At 47.5% G+C, this 17,676-nt stretch overlaps 1 protein-coding gene across 1 annotated transcript; it reads right to left on the reverse strand.

The window, feature by feature from the left end:
* Positions 1–7,422: 7,422 nt before the first annotated feature.
* On the reverse strand, positions 7,423–17,616 carry Riiad1 (regulatory subunit of type II PKA R-subunit domain containing 1). Its single transcript, XM_090339897.1, has 5 exons — positions 17,505–17,616; positions 16,931–17,007; positions 9,733–9,779; positions 8,599–8,731; positions 7,423–7,541 (listed from the first exon to the last, which is right to left on the reverse strand). The coding sequence occupies exons 1-4, from the start codon at positions 17,586–17,588 to the stop codon at positions 8,661–8,663; spliced, it is 279 nt and encodes a 92-aa protein (XP_090196023.1). The 5' UTR covers positions 17,589–17,616; the 3' UTR covers positions 7,423–7,541; positions 8,599–8,660.
* Positions 17,617–17,676: the final 60 nt, after the last annotated feature.

Consider the following 17,676-nt stretch of genomic DNA (forward strand, 5'->3'; position numbering starts at 1 on the left):
TTCAAAGCCAGCCTGGGCACTAAAGTCCATGAGACTCTTATCTCCAATTAACCTCTAGAAAATGGGAAGTGGGGCTTGGTTCAAGTGGTAGAGCACTAATCTAGAGCTGAAGAACACAGGGACAGTGCTCAGACCCAGAGTTCAAGCCTCACAATCAACAACAACAAAAGAATCATGAGAGAGAGCCAGGCACCAGAAAAACAGCAGCAACAACAAAAGTAGAGCTGTGGCTCAAAATGGTTGAGTGCTAGCCTTGAGCAAAAAAGCTCAGGGACAGCATCCAGCCCTGAGTTCAAGCCTGACAACAACAAAAAAAGAATTTCCTTCCTTGGCACCCTTGTCACTGATGGTTGCCAGGATGGCTTCCTTGAGAAACATACTGAAATGGGAATTGGAGTCAAAGTTGATTAGGAGCCAACTCAGCAAATGAAAACAACTAGACAGAAGTGCCGAAACTGTGTGGCCTTGCGGAGTTGTTCCCACACTACGGAGAGAAAGCAGACCTGTGCACTCCCATACCAACCAGGAGACTGATGCTGGCCAAGAAGGAATAGCGCCGTGGATGGTTTTCAGTATAAGGCGATTCCTGAAAGGGGCTCAGATAACAGAACCAAATTTCCAAGCTGCCCTGGGAGTTGATTGATGGGGAAGGGGGAGGGAGTGTGAGGGGGGGAACAAGTGTTCTCCTGAAGAGTGATGTTTGAATAGACACCATGCTACCCACTGTAGAACCTATAAACATGACAGGTGGGTCACATGTCTCTGAGGACAGCTGTGGACAGCTCTCCCCAGATGGTTGGTGCACAGCATCTCACAGGCTACTTCCCTGCCGAAAGCCCAAGCAGCTGAGGGGAATAAATATCATATAGTAGTACATCCCAACATTTTACTGCACATCAAACCTGATGTTGGTATGACCTTTGAAGGAAAACAAGTGATCAGCCGGGTGTGGTGGCTCACGCCTGTCATCCTAGCTACTCAGGAGGCTGAGGTCTGAGAATCAAGGTTCAAAGCCAGCCCAGGCACAAAAAGACCTGAGACTCTTTTCTCCAATTAATCTCTAGAAAATGGGAAGTGGGGCTTGGCTCAAGGGGAGGGCAGCAGCTTTGAGCTGAAGAGCTCAGGGACAATGCCCAGACCCAGGGGTAGGACAGTAGCCTTTAACTGAAGGGCTTGGGGTCATTGTCCAGAGTTCAAGCCCAATGACCCACCTCCCAAAAAAAAAGTTAAGGATATGCAAGCACTGGGCCAGGAGTGTGGCCTAGTGGTAGAGTGATTGCCTAGCATGCATGAAGCCCTGGGTTTGATTCCTTGGTAACACATACACAGAAAAAGCTGGAAATGGTGCTGTGGCTCAACTGGTAAGGGTGCTAGCCTTGAGAAAGCCTGAGGACAGTGCCCAAGTCCCGAGTTCAAGTCCCAGGACTAGCAAAAAAATAGATAGATAGATAGATGCTAGCACTAGTGTGTTTCATTTACAACAAAGACAAATGCAAAAAAATTCTCTTTTGCAACCCAGAACTCATTGTTCAGTATGAGGGATTTTTTTGTTGTTGAGATTTTTTTGCCAGTCCTGGGCTTGAGCTCAGGGCCTGAGCACTGTCCTTGGACTTTCTCAAGGCTAGAACTCTACCACTTGAGCCTCAGCACCACTTCTGGCTTTTTTCTATGTACGTGGTACCAAGGAATCGAACCTGGGTCTCCGTGCATACTAGGCAAGCACTCTACCAGTGGGCCACACTCCTGGCCCTCAGTATAAATTTTGATCCATGTAAGAAAGGAATGTGATTCCTACAGTAGTTTGAAGGGATGGGATATTTATACCTGTTTGGCTTGGCTCTAAAAATAAAAGCCTAGCTTATGCTTTTGAGAATTAGTAAGTATTCCAATTTTCTTGTGATAACAAGATGAAAACAAAAAAGAATGGGGTCTGTGGTGAGCAGGAGGCATTGCTCAAGTGTAACACCTAGCAAGAAGGTGCTGTGTAAACAAACCAACCAAAATAAGAACAAAAAACTATGAAAAAGAATATGCTGTGTGTTTGCATTTTACTTTTAAAACTACTAGGCCGGGGCCGGGAGTTTGGCCTAGTGGTAGAGTGCTTGTCTGGCATTCTCGGTACCACATACATAGAAAAAAGCAGGGAGTGGTGCTGAGGCTCAAATGATAGAGCTCTAGCCTTGAGAAAACCCAAGGACAGTGTTCAGGCCCTGAACTCAAGCCCAGGACTGGTAAAAAATAATAATAAATTTTAAAAATAAAACTACTAGGCTTATCTGTGTTTTCACTTATTACACTGTGTTCCTCGAGTGCTTGTTATACACCCTTATGTTTATTGAATGAAAAATTGCAGAAGTGAATAATGCAAGGTCTTTGTCTTCAGACTCATGTTAGAAGGGAACATCTAGATACTCAGGAACAACACTGTCTAGAGATAAAGTCCTGGATTATGGAACTTTCTACTGTAGCAATCTAGACATGTGTGCTTCTGCTCCTTCCCATTCAGCCCTACAACAGGCACTCTCTGAGTGGTGAGACAACGTCCACAAGAGGGCAGTCGAGGCCGGTCCAGCCATTCTGCCCTTTTTATATGCTTTGTTTTCTCACCCTGAGAACGCAGCAGGCACAGGTGACCTTCCCTGAAAGTTCAGGTGAGCGCTACTCTTCCAATTTTGGAGAAGACATCTCTGACAGAGAAAGTTCTGTAGGTGAGTTGATAGCAAAGCTGGTCCTACCTGGAACACAATTCACTCTGGCTTTGTTCCTGCATAGCAGCTCCAACGTGAGCAACATTTCCAAAGAAGCTCTGAAGTCTAGATGTAAAATAGGGGGCTGGACATGTGGCCTACATGGTAGTGCGCTTGCCTAGGAAATGTGAGGCCTCGGGCCCGGGAGTTTGGCCTAGTGGTAGAGTGCTTGCCTAGCGTGCATGAAGACCTGGGTTCAATTTCTCAGTACCACATACATAGAAAAACAAAAACCAGAAGTGGTGCTGTGGCTCAAGTGTTAAACTACTAGCCTTGAGAAAGTCCAAGGGCAATGCCCAGGCCCTGAGTTCAAGCCCCACAACTGACAAGAAGTGATCACTAGATGCTCAGGCATCAGCCATTACCCTTGAGCCTGATCTTCCGGAGCTGCCCTTCCCTGCCCCTCTCAGCCATGTCTCCAGAGGCATCACATGTGCATCTGCCTCTCACAGTCACTACCAGCCCACAGCACTGACTTCCGCCTTCTCCACCAAAGCTATTCATGTTACTGTCATCCGTGACCAACTGCAAATTCCATGGAAGCCTTGAGGTCTAAAGCCATTTCCCGTCTTAGTGAATAGCCCCATCATCATTTGCCCACAGAATCTACTTTCCCTTATAACTACTTCACATTTCAAATCACAAGTCAGTTCTTCTAAAGATGTCAAGAACCTCTCTCTCTCCCTCCCTCCCCCCTCTTTCTCCCTCCCTCCTCTTTCTCTCTCCCTCTCTTCCTGTCTCCCTCTCCGCCCCCCTCTCCTCTTGGGACTTGAATTCAGCCTGTGCTCTGTCCCTGGGCCTCTCTGTGCTGTGTCAAGGCTAGCACTCTACCACTGGAGCCACAGCACTACTTCTGGCTTTTTCTGAGTAGTTTACTGGAGATAAGAGTCTCCAGTGGGGGGGAGGGAAATGGGTACCAAGACATGTGAAAGGGTATCAATGTATGTGAATTAATGCACCTTCTATCTGGCAAATATCATGTAACCCTTTTACTAATTACAATAAAAAGAGTCTCATAGACTTTCCTGCCCAGGCTGGCCTTGAACTGCAATTATCAGATCTCAGCTTCCTGAGTAGCTAGGATTTCAGCCAGGAGCCACCAGCATCCGGCTGCATTTCCTACTTTTGTGCCACTGCATTGACCAACAATTCATCCTGCAGTTTCCAGCTGCACAGCCATCTAAACATCCATCCATTCAGCAAATGTGTACTGAACAGCTGTACCAGATGCTACTGTAGGTGCCAGCCGTGCAGGGCTGAAGAGACCTGATAAGGCCTGCCCTTGCTGGAGCTCCTAGGATTTGGCCACAGCCAGAAAAGATCAAATAAATATCTGAGTGAAAAGTGCTATGAAGAAAACAGAACTGGATGTGATAGAAAATAGCTGGGGGAAAAGCATATTCTAATTAATATTAAAAATTTGGGGGAAGGCTGGATCCCTAGGAGAAAATTCTTTGAGACAGCGACACACAGCCATCTATAGCTGCAGTATTCAATTTCCCAGCTTTTCTAACAGGCGCTTGCACAGGTCTAAGATGTCTGTGAAAACCACTGGCATGGAGGGCTGTGCTGGATTCTCTTTTTTTTTTTTTTTTTTTTTTGCCAGTCCTGGGCTTGAGCTTAGGGCCTGAGCACTGTCCTTGGACTTTCTCAAGGCTAGAGCTCTACCACTTGAGTCTCAGCACCACTTCCAGCTTTTTCTATATATGTGGTACCAAGGAATCGAACCCGGGTCTTCGTGCATGCTAGGCAAGCACTTTAACCACTAGGCCAAGTTCCTGGCCTGGATTCTCTTTCTAGAAGAGACAACACACTTGTATAGGCTCTTACTGGTCCTGCAGCTCCTCCCCTATGATAAAGGAGGAATACTTCAGAGGTGCAGGCCCCAAACCAGTGCCAGCAGTTACCCCCTCCAGATGTGCTGAGGGACAGAAGCTGCTCTTGGTGGGCTTTTCTCTTCCCCTCTTCACATCATCCCACCAGTCCTGGGCCAATCTGGGAGAAAGAACAGGGAGAGAATTCAAAACCTCTGACCTGGGAACTATGTTGACACATATGAAGAAGACAGATGAGTAAGGCTGGCACAAAGCCAGGTGGGAAGAAAGAGGTCCAAGAGGCAGAAAAGACCCTGGAATCTGAATTTTGTTTCTAAAGTACAGGAACTTCCTTATTGTTGTGAAGCTTGAACTTGTGGCCTGGGTGCTGTCCCTAAACCAATTTGTACTCAAGGCTCTACCACTTAGGCCACACTGCCACTTCTAGCTAATTGGAGATAAGAGTCTCATGGGGTGGGGAAGAGCGTAGCCTAGTGGTAGAGTGCTGGCCTCGTATCCACAAAGCCCTGGGTTTCATTCCTCAGTACCACATACTCAGAAAAATCCGGAAGTGGTTCTGTGGCTCAAGTGGCAGAGCACTAGCCTTGAGCAAAAAGTGCCCAGGCCCTGAGTTCAAGCCCCAGGACAGGAAAAAAAAAGTCTCACAGAAACTTTTCTACCTGGGCTGGCTTCACACCTTGATCCTTAGAACTTAGCCTCCTGAGTAGCTAGGATCACAGACCTGAGCCACCAGTCCCAGCCCTTCCACCTTTTGTCTCTGCCTGGGTCTCTTTTGCACCCAGGGTGGGTCACATGATCCTACTTTGGTCCCTGGGACTTCCAAAAATATTTTCTTCCATGATGAAAAGGGCCAGAGTCAGGGACCGGGAGTTTGGCCTAGTGGTAGAGTGCTTGCCTAGCATGCACAAAGACCCAGGTTCGATTCCTCAGTCCCACATACATAGAAAAAAGCCAGAAGTGGTGCTGTGGCTCAAGTGGTAGAGCTCTGACTTTGAGAAAGCCCAAGGACAGTGCTCACGCCCTGAGCTGAAGCCCAGGACTGGCAAAAAAAAAAAAAAAAGAAAGAAAGAGAAGAAAAGAAAAGGGTCAGAGTCTGCTGCTGATAAAGTTCTTCTCCCATCTCCTGCCTGAAATGCTGAAATGCTACCTGGCACTGCAGAAGCTTCCTTGGCACCAAGTGAAGCCGGCCAAGGCTGGGACAGGAGAAAGACAGAAAAGGCCTGCTCTGGATACTTGTCCACATCTCTAAAACTGAATCCTGCTTGTTAACACTATCAGGTGAGCAAAATAACCTATTTGTTTACATCGTCGTAAATTCGGTTTATGTTACTGCAGTTAAACACGTTCTCAACTGACATCAAGCCAGGCAAGGCCAGGTAAGACAACTAGTGTTTACTGCCCATTACTGCTTCTCGTTTTCAGCTCAAGGCATTACACTCAGGTTCACACCAAAAAGTTCAACCTGTCATACACTCCCTTATTAAAATCTCACCTGGCCCTGGAAAACAGCAAGTGTGTAGTGGAGAGAGAAGGAACAAATCTAAGGATTGTGGTTCAAAGTCAGCCCAGGCAGGAAATTCCATAAGACTCTTACCTCTAGTGAACCACCAAAAAGCCAGAGGTGGAGCTGTGGCTCAAGTGATAGAGTGCTAACCTTAAGCAAAAAGAAAAGTCACAGATAGTGCCCAGGTCCTGAGTTCAAGCTCCAAGACCAGAACAACATTATTATTATTTTATTTTTTTATTCTTCGTGGGTCATGGGGCTTGAACTCAGCCTGGGCACTGTCCCTGAGCTATTCAGCTCAAGGCTACTGCCCTATCCTTGAGCCAAGCCCCACTTCCAGCTTTCTAGAGCCTAATTGAAGAGTCTCAGGTCCTTTTGTGCCTGGGCTGAGGGCTGGCTCTGAACCTTGATCCTCAGATCTCAGCCTCCTTTAGCTAGGATTACAGGCGTGAGCCAAGGTGCCTAACTAGGATTTTTTTTTTTTTTTGAAACAGAGCTATAGGGCTGGTCTCAAACTCACGTCCTCCTACCTCCACCTCCTGAGTGCTGGGATCACAGGATTTTCTTTTTTTTGCTAGAGGCTTTGTTTGGATTTTCTAAACAATGATATCTCGTTCTTAGTGCCCAGAGCTGCCAAAGTGCAATTCTGAAAGCACTTAAAATAACTTTTCAGGATCCTATTCCTCAGCTTATGTTTTAAGTCATTTTAATAGTTCTTTAAGTGACCTGTTTTGGTGCTGCTTCTACCACAGGTGATGGCAGCTGCGAACAAGGCAAGCAGAAACAAGGGAAATAAAAAAATAATACAATCCCTGCTTTGGTCTGTGCTCCTGTTGCCATGGTGATGTTGACAAGTAATGCAAAGGTGAGAGGTGCTTTTTATATTGTAGAGACCAGAGAGGGAGATACACACATACACCCCAAGCCTTGAAAGCCTGAAAAAGACTTCATCAACTGCTCCACTCTAGCAATGGACAGCCTGCACCCAAGAACAAAGCCCACCTCCTTCTGAGTCTCCTGCCAAGCTCCTACTTCACACTATTCAGACCACAGTGGGTTCTCAATATCTAATCTCAAGCTCCTGTGACATCCTCCAGCCTTATCCTCTCACCACCGCTTCCATAGAAAGAAATCAGTCAAGGGTTGCTTGCACTCTGTCCAGTAGCCCTGGCGGAGAGATGTTGAACTTCCTGCTCCTGTTCCATCATGACCAGCTTGGTCCTCACAGAGCCCCAGCTCTGGCCTGGGCTGTGGGAGCCACTGTGGGAAGGTCCCTGCCACTAGGGCTGAGAACCAGACCCGTGGGCCTCCTCCCTCCCCCAGTGAAACACGGCTATGAGCAGGAAGATCTGGTTTTAATGAGATTTTTAAAAGCCTTTGAGACAGCAGACAGAGCCCAAGGCATTTTGAAAACCCACACTGACGGCACCAGGGCTCTCAGGCTGTCAGATGACCCTGCAAAACAGAAATGGATCTGCTAAGTCAGGAGTGCAGCCCTTTCCCACCACACATAAAAAAAAATCCCGGCCTTCAGAACACTTTCAACAGTCATTCTGCTTGACAAACAGGTACAATAACATTAATGGCACAGCCTGGGTTTTGGGGTTTTTTTTTGTTTTTGTTTTTTTTGACCTAATACTATGGCTTGAGGATTTGGATTCTGTACATAATGGGTTTTAAAAAGGGTTTTTTTGTTTTTGTTTTTGCCAGTCCTGGGCTTGAGCTCAGGGCTTGAGCACTGTCCTTGGACTTTTTCATGGGTAGAGCTCTACCACTTGAGCCTCAGCACCACTTCCAGCTTTTTTCTATGTATGTGGTACCAAGGAATCGAACCCGGGTCTTCATGCATGCTAGGCAAGCAAGCACTCTACCATTAGGCCAAACTCCCAGCTCCTTGTTGTTGTTTTGTTTTGGCAGTCCTGGGGCTTGAACTCAGGGCCTGAGCACTGCCCTTGGCCTTTAAGGCTAGAGCTCTACTACTTGAGCCACAGCACCACTTATGGCTTGTTCTATGTGTGTGCTATCAAACAATGGAACCCAGGTCTTCGTGCATGCTAGGCAAGCACTCTACCACTAGGCCAAATTCCCAGCCCCTCCCTTAGCCTTTTCACTCAAGGTTGGCACACTTAAGCCAGAGCTTTTGCTGGTTAACTGAAGATAAAAGAATCTCTGCTCAGCACCTCAGCTTTCAGCTTCCCGAGCAGCTAGGATTACAGGCGTGAGCCACTGGCACCTGGCAGCACAGCCTGGTTTAAAGAGAGTAGAAAGCACCCAATCTGAAAGGCACAGTGGGTAAGTGCTCCCCCTTCTCAGCCTCAGGGTGGTGCTAAGGACCCCCCTCCATCTCTCTGTTGCTCTTTGCAACTAACTGGGGCATCTCACAGTGGCAGGGAGACAGAGCAAAGGTGCTAAGCCCTAACACTCCTCCCGCCTTTTCCTGCTTGCTTTCTTCCTTGCACCCTAGACCAACAGAGTGAAGCCACTTCCTCGCCTAAGTGAGGCTAACACCCACCGGAGGCTCGAGGCTCGTTCAGTCTGGTCTCTCCCAACAGCTGAGCATCCGGATTTTGCTAATTAAGCTGCTTTCTTGTCTTTAATTAGCTGCGTGTGAATCTTGCTGGGAAGTCTTGGATCCGTGAAATAATCTGGGATAAAAAAAAAAAAAGAGGAGGAGGAGAAGAAATCATTTATACTAAAGTGGAAAGGATTGGGAGACAGCGTCCTTTGCTAAGAGGATGGCTTTGTCCTAGCTGGGGACTCCTGCCCTCTAGGGACTATGAGCAGGCAAGTGGTCACAGCAAGTTCCTAGGCCACTGTCCTAGCTCGTGGAACTCCAATCCACATGGAGGGCAAACCCAGACAGATCCATTCCAGCTCTTTGTCCAGCCACCCAGAGCCATTTGCTCCTTGTCTGCTGACACACAGGATACCCTCAGAGGACTAGAGATTCTCAGTTTTTGGTTCCCAGCCCTTTTTGAGGTGTAAAGAAATGCCAAGGGTTATTCTTGACTTCCCTAGGCTTGCCAGCTCCTGTCTCTGAGCACAGCCTCTCTAAAGAGGGCCATGCTCTGCAGGATGACGACAGAAGAATGATTTTTTTACCCCAGCAGAGGGCGAGTCACAGGCTCCATCTGCTATAGCAAAGACGCACTTAGCTTTCCTTCCCTGAGAATTTGACCTGCTCGTTCAAGAAATGGTCCAGCTCTTTCCCAGTTCCACTAAATACCACTGACCTTAAGCCATCTCAGGGCAACCAAGTCCATTAGAGTCACCTGGGGAGCCTTTGAAGTTATTGCTACTAGGCCCCACCCCAGACTAATCAAATAAAACATCTCTAGGGGTGGGGCCTGTGCACCAGCATGTTTTAAAAGCTCCCCCGGTGATTCTAATATGCAGCCAGGGTCAGGAACCCAAGTAAGATATCCAGAGAAAAGGGATGCATGTGTCTTCCTCCGGGAATTTCAAAATTCTTAACAATCCTCACCAAGAGAAAGTTCTGCCTCAGTTCTTATCTGGCCTCATTTTGAGGAAATGACAGCAGAGCAGCAAAGAAGCCTTCTGACAAGAGCTCCCAGGGGGGACATCTGGCAAAAAAAGAAAGCTCCCAGGATCCTGAGCCTGTCCAAGCCTAAATTTCCAATCTTACCCGCAGCAAACTCTAGGATGTTGCCAGGTCTTTCCAGGAACAGTTGTCTGCAAGAAAATATTCAGAGGAAAGGTAGCAGGTCAGTCAAGCTTTAAGGATCCTTCAGGTTGCTGCAGTGCACAGCGTGTGGCGGGAGACCCCGCTCTCCAAGCCAGCAATCCAGGGAGACACAGACAAATGACTTTTCTTCAACTCAGGCTCTGAGAAGATGGATTTCAGGTGGCAATTAGCCCTGGGTACAGCAAGCAAACCATGATTAACACCTGAAGTCCCAATTTCACTCAGGTCATGGAAAAGTTGTTCAGGTTTGTTTTTTGGTTTTGATTTTTACCTGGGGCTTGAATTCAGGGCCTGGGCTCTATCCCTGAGCTTCCCTGTGCTTAAGGCTAGCACTCTACCATTTGAGCCACAGCACCACTTCTGAGTTTTTCTGTTTTTGTGGTATTGAGGAATCGAACCCAGGGTAGAGTGCTAAGCAAGCACTCTACCACTAAGCCACATTCCCAGCCCTATTGAAAAGCTTTATGGGTTCATAAAATATGTTCACTGATGTGATCTTGCTTTACAACATTGCTGTAAAATGACAATTAGTATGTCCCTGGTTTACATATGAAGAAACCAAACCTTTCAAAGGTTAATCATTTGCCCAAATTCATAAAGACAGTAAATAGAGGGCCCTAGTTTTTAACGCCAAGGTCAGTGCTAGCTACATATGTTGCCTTGCCCACCAGCCCCACTTCACACGTACTCTTGGCCAGGGCCTCTCTGCCCAGGAAGCCCTAAGCTTCAGTACCAGAGCTTTAATAACTCTGCTTCCCAAGCAGGGCATGGGTGGCTCATGGCTGTAATCCCAGCTACTTAAGAGACTGCACCTGGAGGATTGCAGTTAGAAACCAGCCTGGAGGCATGGCTCAAATGGTAGAGAGCCAGCTGTGAGCAGGAAAAGCAAAGCCTCATTAGAGGCAAATTAATGGTTTATTTCCCTTCTCTATTTCAATTTGATTGTTGAGTACAAATTATGTGTAAATTAACTGCACAAAAACGAAGGATTGATGCATTTCTTAAAATGCAATCTAGCAGTACCTTAAATAAGTTACAGGGAAGTAAAAGAGACCAGGTAAGTTCCCAAAAGCCTTCCCCTTATAGCTGGCACTGAGACACTGGCAGCACACATTAGATTTCTTTGGTAGGTGAGGGCTGAAGGATAAGAACATTTCAAATTCAGTGGGGCCTGGTGGCTCACGCCTGTAATCTGAGCTACTCAGAGGCGGAGATCTGAGGATCAAGGTTCAAAGCCAGCCGAGGCACTAAAGAACCTGAGACCCTTATCTCCAATTAACCTCTAGAAAATGGGAAGTGGAGCTGTAGCTCAGGGGTAGGGCAGTAGCCTTAAGCGGAAGAGCTCAGGGACAACGCCCAGGCCCAGGGTAGGGTGGTAGCCTTGAGCTCAGGGACAGTGCCTAGGCCCAGAGTTCAAGCCCCAAGACCCACGAAGAGGGAGGAGGAGGAAGAGATGATGATTATTCTGGGAAACAGCCAGAACCAAAACCCATAAAGGGAAGAAGATATTCTACAAACTAAGACTTCCTTGAAATTACAGCTAGGGATCTCAGGATGGCCTGTGTTTTTCCAGAGCGCAGAACAACCGCAGGTATCTGTGCCTCTACTCCATGAACTCAGAGGATGAGCTCCAGAGTTCAGTCTGGCTGGTTCAGGGCAGTCCAGGGCACACCGACAAATGGAAAAGACAATGGAAGGACTGGAGGGGGAGCTTGGTGGTAGTGTGTGCACTCTGTACGCAGGAGTCGCTAGCTTTAATCCCCAACACTGCAAGGATGTGAGACAATGGCTATAGATCCCTAACATGTGGTATAGTCACACACTGAAATGAAAATGGAGGATCGACTATTAAGGCACCAAAGAGTATATATTATAAAACTCCATTTATATAAAATGCAAAATGAATCTGTGCCAATAGAAATCGGAACGCTAGAGCCAGGCATGACAGTTCACACCTGTACTTCTCCCAATGAAGCTGAGGCAGGAGGACTGAGAGTTTGAGACCGACCTGGGCTACATGATGAGACTCTCCCAGAGACAAACAAAAATGATGCGACCAAAAGGAGTCACAAGCTGGATGCTGGTGGCTCACACCTGTAGTCAGCTACTTAAGAGGCTGAGACCTGAGAATCATGGTTTAGAGCCAGCACCTGTAGGAAAGTTCATGGACTCTCATTTCCAGTTAACCACCAAAAAGTCAGAAGTGGAGCTATGGCTGAAGTGCTAGAATGCTAGCCTTGAGCAAAAAATGCTATTCAGAGATGGCACCCAGGCCCTTGAGTTCAAGCTCCAGGACACACACAGGTCACAGTGGGTCTGGAGTTCTGGTAAGGTCTGCTGTCTTCATCTGGACGTTAGAATCACTGGCATGGGAAAGTTCATCCAGCTTAGGATCTGTCACCTCTCTGTATATTTCAAAGGCATGTTTTGGAACAAGAAAAAAAAAGTAATGTAGAACCACTGAAGATTTTTCCAGCCAAGGAATTACGTAACTGCTGCTATGATTTAGGAAGATTGGGTATTTGCAATTAACAAAGTCTTTCTACAATTTCACACACAGCTGACATCTCTTCAGACCCAAACTCAAGATTTCAAGGTAGCTAAAATAAGTTTGATTCCTATTCTTTTAATTATTCAGGTCTAAAGTTGGCAGTATTGAATCTCTGCCATGGAGATGGGACTTGACCCCACAGCATGAAGGTCACCAGCACTCAGTGACTTGAGCTAGGAGTCATTTTAACAGCTGGGAGGCAACTGCTCTTCACCTTCAGGCTGGTAGCTTCAGTGGAGCTGAGCTTTGTTTTGTTTTGTTTTGCCTGTCTTGGGCTTGAGCTCAGGGCCTGAGCACTGTCCTTGGACTTTCTCAAGGCTAGAGCTCTACCACTTGAGCCTCAGCACCACGTCTGGCTTTTTTCTATGTATGTGGTAGCGAGGAATCGAACCTGGGTCTTCATGCATGCTAGGCAAGCACTCTACCACTAGGCCAAACTCCCGGCCCCAAGTGGGGCTGAGCTTTTAAAGGTAAACACCACACACAGGTGATCATAACGACACACAGGTTGTTGTCACCTTATGACGTCGCCGTAGGATGCTCCTAAGTCAGTAACCACAAGGACGAAACCATCCAGCAGGTTAAGCATTTTTTACAAAACAGAATTTGCAGGCTAAGCTTGACAGTTTATCACAAAGGTATTAAGAGTTGTGCACATAGTATTTCTGTGACACAGCAAAGGGCTGTGACTGAATGGCCATAAATCTCTAGGATCCAGAAAATGCAAGAGGAAATTAAGAATGGTGCATAAGGGGCCAGGAGTTTGGCCTAGTGGTTAAAGTGCTTGCCTAGCATGCATGAAGACCCGGGTTCAATTCCTCGGTACCACATACATAGAAAAAAGCCGGAAGTGGTGCTGAGGCTCAAGTGGTAGAGCTCTAGCCTTGAGAAAGTCCAAGGACAGTGCTCAGGCCCTGAGCTCAAGCCCAGGACTGGCAAAGAAAAAAAAAAAATGGTGCATAACTTCTCAGGGAGGGAGTCCAGAGCAGAGACGTGCGCGGCAGGGATAGTCCTGCTCTCTCCTGTTTCTCACAGGAAGGGCTGGGGGAGTAGCCAGTCCAATGCTGGGCTGATTCTGGCTCACTCTGTTAGCACTCAAAACAAATAACCAGAGGCCAGGAGTTTGGCCTAGTGGTAGAGTGCTTGCCTAGCATGCACAAAGACCTGGGTTTGATTCCTCGGGACCACATACATAGAAAAAAAGCTTGAAGTAGTGCTGTGACTCAGTTGTAGAGCTCTAACCTTGAGAAAGTCCAAGGACAGTGTTCAGGCCCTGAGTTCAAGCCCCAAGACTGGCAAAAACAATATAATAATAACCAGAGTGCCAAACAAGCAAGCAAAGCAACTCCCTATACTTCCAACACCAGCCCTCTCCATCCCAGAGAACAGCCTAAAGGGAAACAGAATTCTGTTTGGGAGAGCTTCAGGGGCAGCAAAAGGAAAAGCCTGGCCGGGCTCACCTTGGAGATGGGGACAGTACAGGAGGGAAGGAAGGCAGCTGGGGCCCAGCCCATTCTAACCAGACTCCCCTTGGAAACTGTTCCTGGGCAAGCAGAGAAACAGAACAGAGCCACACTGGGCATGTGATTCAGACATGCCATCCTCATTTACCACCCCCAGTCCTGGGGCTTGAGCTCAAGTCCTGAGCACTGTCCTTGGGCTTTCTCAAGGTTAGAGCTCTACCACTTGAGCCACAGCACCACTTCTGGCTTCTTTATATGCATGTGGTACTGAGGAATGGAACCTGGCTCTTCGTGAATGCCAAGTAAACACTCTACCACTAGGCCAAACTCCTGGGCCCCCATTGTTCTTTCTAATCTCTGGTGCTGGAAATATAATTCAAAGCTTTTATCAACACTTTTCTCCAATCTCTCAGCTGGGATCATTACTTACTTAGACCACAAGCCATGACCTTCTTCACTTCCCTTTAGAAGAAAAGGTTCAAAAGCGATGGCCCATGGGCCGGGAGTTTGGCCTAGTGGTAGAGTGCTTGCCTAGCATGCACGAAGACCCGGGTTCGATTCCTTGGTACCACATACTTAGAAAAAGCCGGAAGTGGTGCTGAGGCTCAAGTGGTAGAGCTCTAGCCTTGAGAAAGTCCAAGGACAGTGCTCAGGCCATGAGTTTAGGGCTGGCAAAAAAAGATGCCACATATTGCATGGGCACCGGGACACACACGTGGCTCTGCCAGCTTGGAACTTTGGACCAGAAACAGAAGATTGACAACACAATCACAATGCACTATGATGACTGCTGATGTAGGGAAACAAAGCAATGCCTGGAAATGGAAGGCATTATTATTATTTAAACCTTCCCTTGCTGACTTGCCTATAACCAAACAGTATTTGAGCAAGCTCTGTTATTTGCACCCATTGTTGCGCCATGATTTATTTTTCCTTCAGGTCTTTTGTCTGATATCGCTTTAGATTTTTTTCATTCAAGCAAGAGGGGAGCTGAAATGTGGTGTTGGGGAGGAAAAGGACATTTTCCAGGATACGCTGGAAATGGTCTCTCTTTTTTAGGCATTGGTGGCTCATGCCTATAATCCTACCTACTCAGGAGACTGAGATCTGAGGATGACAGTATGAAACCCAGGCAGAAAAGTCTGTGAGACTTTCTTGAGGGGAGGAGGCAGAGCCTGGGGCTTGAACTCAAGACCTGGGTGCTGTCCCTGAGGTATTTTGTTCAAGGATAGCACTCTACTCCTGGAGCCGCAGCTCCATTTCCTGCTTCCCTCTCCTCACCCTTTGGTGATTAATTAGAGGTAAGAGTCTCACAGACTTTCCAGCCTGGAGCACTTTGAGCCATAATCCTGAGATCTTAGCCTCTTAAGCATTTAGGATTACAGGCGTGAGCCACTAGCATCTGGCTTGTGAGACTCTTATCTCCCAAGATGCTACCAAAACTCAGAAGTGGAGATGTGGTTCAACAGGTAGTTTTGAGTGGAAAAAGCTAAAGGACAACACCCAGGCCCTGAGTTCAAGCTCCAGTACCTACCTATATAGTACCAGTACAGACAGACAGACAGACAGACAGACAGACAGACAGACAGGAAAGAAAGAAAGAAAGAAAGAAAGAAAGAGAGAGAGAGAGAGAGAGAGAGAGAGAGAGAGAGAGAGAGAGAGAGAGAGAAAGAAAGAAAGAAAGAAAGAAAGAAAGAAAGAAAGAAAGAAAGAAAGGAAGGAAGGAAGGAAGGAGCTGGGAGTTTGGCCTAATGGTAGAGTGCTTGCCTAGCATGCACAAAGACCTGGGTTCTATTCTTCGGTACCACATAGATAGAAAAGCTAGAAGTGGTGTTGTGGCTCAAGTGGTAGAGCTCTAGCCTTGAGAAAGCCCAAGGACATTGCTCAGGCCCTGAGTTCCATCCCCAAGACTGGCCAAAAAGAAAAGAGAGAGAGAGTGAGAGAGGCAGGTGCTAGTGGCTCACTCCTGTAATCCTAGCTACTCAGGAGGCTGAGACCTGGGGATCATGCTTTAAAACCAGACCAGGCAGAAAAGTCCATGAGACTTTTATTCTTGTTTGTTTGTGGCAATGGGGCTTGAATTCTGGGCCTGGGCACTGTCCCTGAGCTCTTCAGCTCAAAGCTACTGCCCTACCCCTTGAGCCATAGCCCCACTTCCGGTTTTCTAGTGGTTAACTGGAGCTAAGAGTCTCATGGACTTTTGTGCCCAGGCTGGCTTTGAACTGTGATCCTCATATCTCAGCCTCCTGAATAGCTAGGATTATAGGCCTGAGCCACCAAGCTCAGCAAGACTCTCATCTCCAATTAACTATTCAGAAAAGGCCAAAAATGATGCTGTTATTCAAATGGTAAAGCACTAGGCTTGAGCACAAAGAGGCTCAGGCTCTTAGTTCAGGCCCCAGGACCAGCCAAGAAAGAAAGAAATGAAGGAAGAAGAGAGAAAAAAGAAAGAAAAAAGATAGGCAGGCAGGCAGGAAGGAAGGAAGGAAAGATGGAAGGGCATCCAATCCTTGATTTTTCTAAAAATGCTCTCAGGCAGGGAAGAGCCAGAACTTGAGTTCCTCTGGCTGAGAAGTGTTCTTACATCCATTGGCTACTTGTTAGGTTTCCCAGTGTCAAATTTCCTCTTCCATTCCCTCTCCAAGTGTCATATGATATACATTTATTTTTACAGTTAGAGTGAATGAGCATCAATTTTTTAAATTTTATTTATTCATTTTGCCAGTCCTGGGGCTTGAACTCAGGGCCTGAGCATTGTCCTTGGGCTTTCTCAAGGCTAGTGCTCTACCATTTGAGCCACAGCACCACTTCCAGGTTTTTCCTATGAATGTTGTACGGGTCTTTGTGCATGCTAGGCAAGCACTCTACTGCTAGGCCAAACTCCTGGCCCTGAGCATTAATATATTTAAGAACCTAGAGATAACTGAAGGAAATCTTTAAGGGATCACTAAAATATCCTCAGGTACACACTCTATTGTAAGAAAAAGTTTGTCTTGGGATATTTTCTAACTTTTAAGAAAACAGGAAGCGGCAGGGAATGGGACAGGAGCACTCACATCATCTCTCTATAGCAAGATCTGATGTTTTCTGCTAGTTGCACAACCCAGTCTAGAAAGTCACCTACCTGAAGAAGCCACTGAGGAGCAACTCCACTTCTTTATGAGTCCTTAGGTACTTTTCATTTGCAATCCGAGTCTGGATCTGGAGCCAGAGCAAAGGGGTCACCCAAGGCTCCAGGAAGGGACAGATCCAGTTCAATCCCAGGGGTGTGGAAGGCTGGGGAGACAACCTCCTGTGTAACCTAGATCTTTCCCCAGGGTGCTTGTAAGCTGAAGCCGCCCAAACCCCGTCTTTGTACATGGATTCCACATGTTCAAGCAGCTCCTGCTAGGGCTTAGGAACTGATCACCGAGGTCATTAAATCCTTGTTCGTATCTGAATAGATGACTTCAGCACTAACTTCGCCCCATTTCTCCAGCCAGACCCTTACTTTAAATCTTTTTTAAAATGCCTGTGGGCTCTGTTCAGGACCCTAGCTCGAAACCCAGAAATCCTGGATCTTTACCCAGGGGCGGGGCAGGCTCCCCTCCCCTTCTCTCGGGGTGTGGGGGGGGTTCCGCTCTGTCTGGGGGCGGGTCCTTCCCTCGGGCGCTGCACTTGGATTGATGGAGGAAGGCAAGAAGGCGCGGACCACGCACCTTGATTTTCCGAAGCTCCTCGATCTGCTCGGGGCTCAGGGCCCCAGGGTCAGGCCCCAGCAGCCCGCCCTCCAGCGCGTCCATCTTGTTGCCGTCGTCAGGGCGACCGGGCGCGAGGTGGCCGGGCCCCGCCTCCTGGTCCCCGGCCCCGCCCCTGGCACCCGGCTCTGCC

The sequence above is a fragment of the Megascapheus bottae genome, chromosome 10 (assembly GCF_031878675.1).
Source record: "Megascapheus bottae isolate mThoBot1 chromosome 10, mThoBot2.hap1, whole genome shotgun sequence".
NCBI classification, from domain to species: Eukaryota; Metazoa; Chordata; class Mammalia; order Rodentia; family Geomyidae; genus Megascapheus; species Megascapheus bottae.

Excerpts from the sequence above, each read along its gene's own strand:
- Riiad1 (XM_090339897.1), bottom strand. The coding sequence starts at position 17,588 with ATGGACGCGCTGGAGGGCGGGCTGCTGGGGCCTGACCCTGGGGCCCTG. Across the intron at positions 17,008-17,504 it reads AGGAGCTTCGGAAAATCAAG|ATCCAGACTCGGATTGCAAA; the intron begins GTGCGTGGTCCG and ends CTCTGGCTCCAG. Across the intron at positions 8,732-9,732 it reads CATCCTAGAGTTTGCTGCGG|ATTATTTCACGGATCCAAGA; the intron begins GTAAGATTGGAA and ends TTTTTATCCCAG.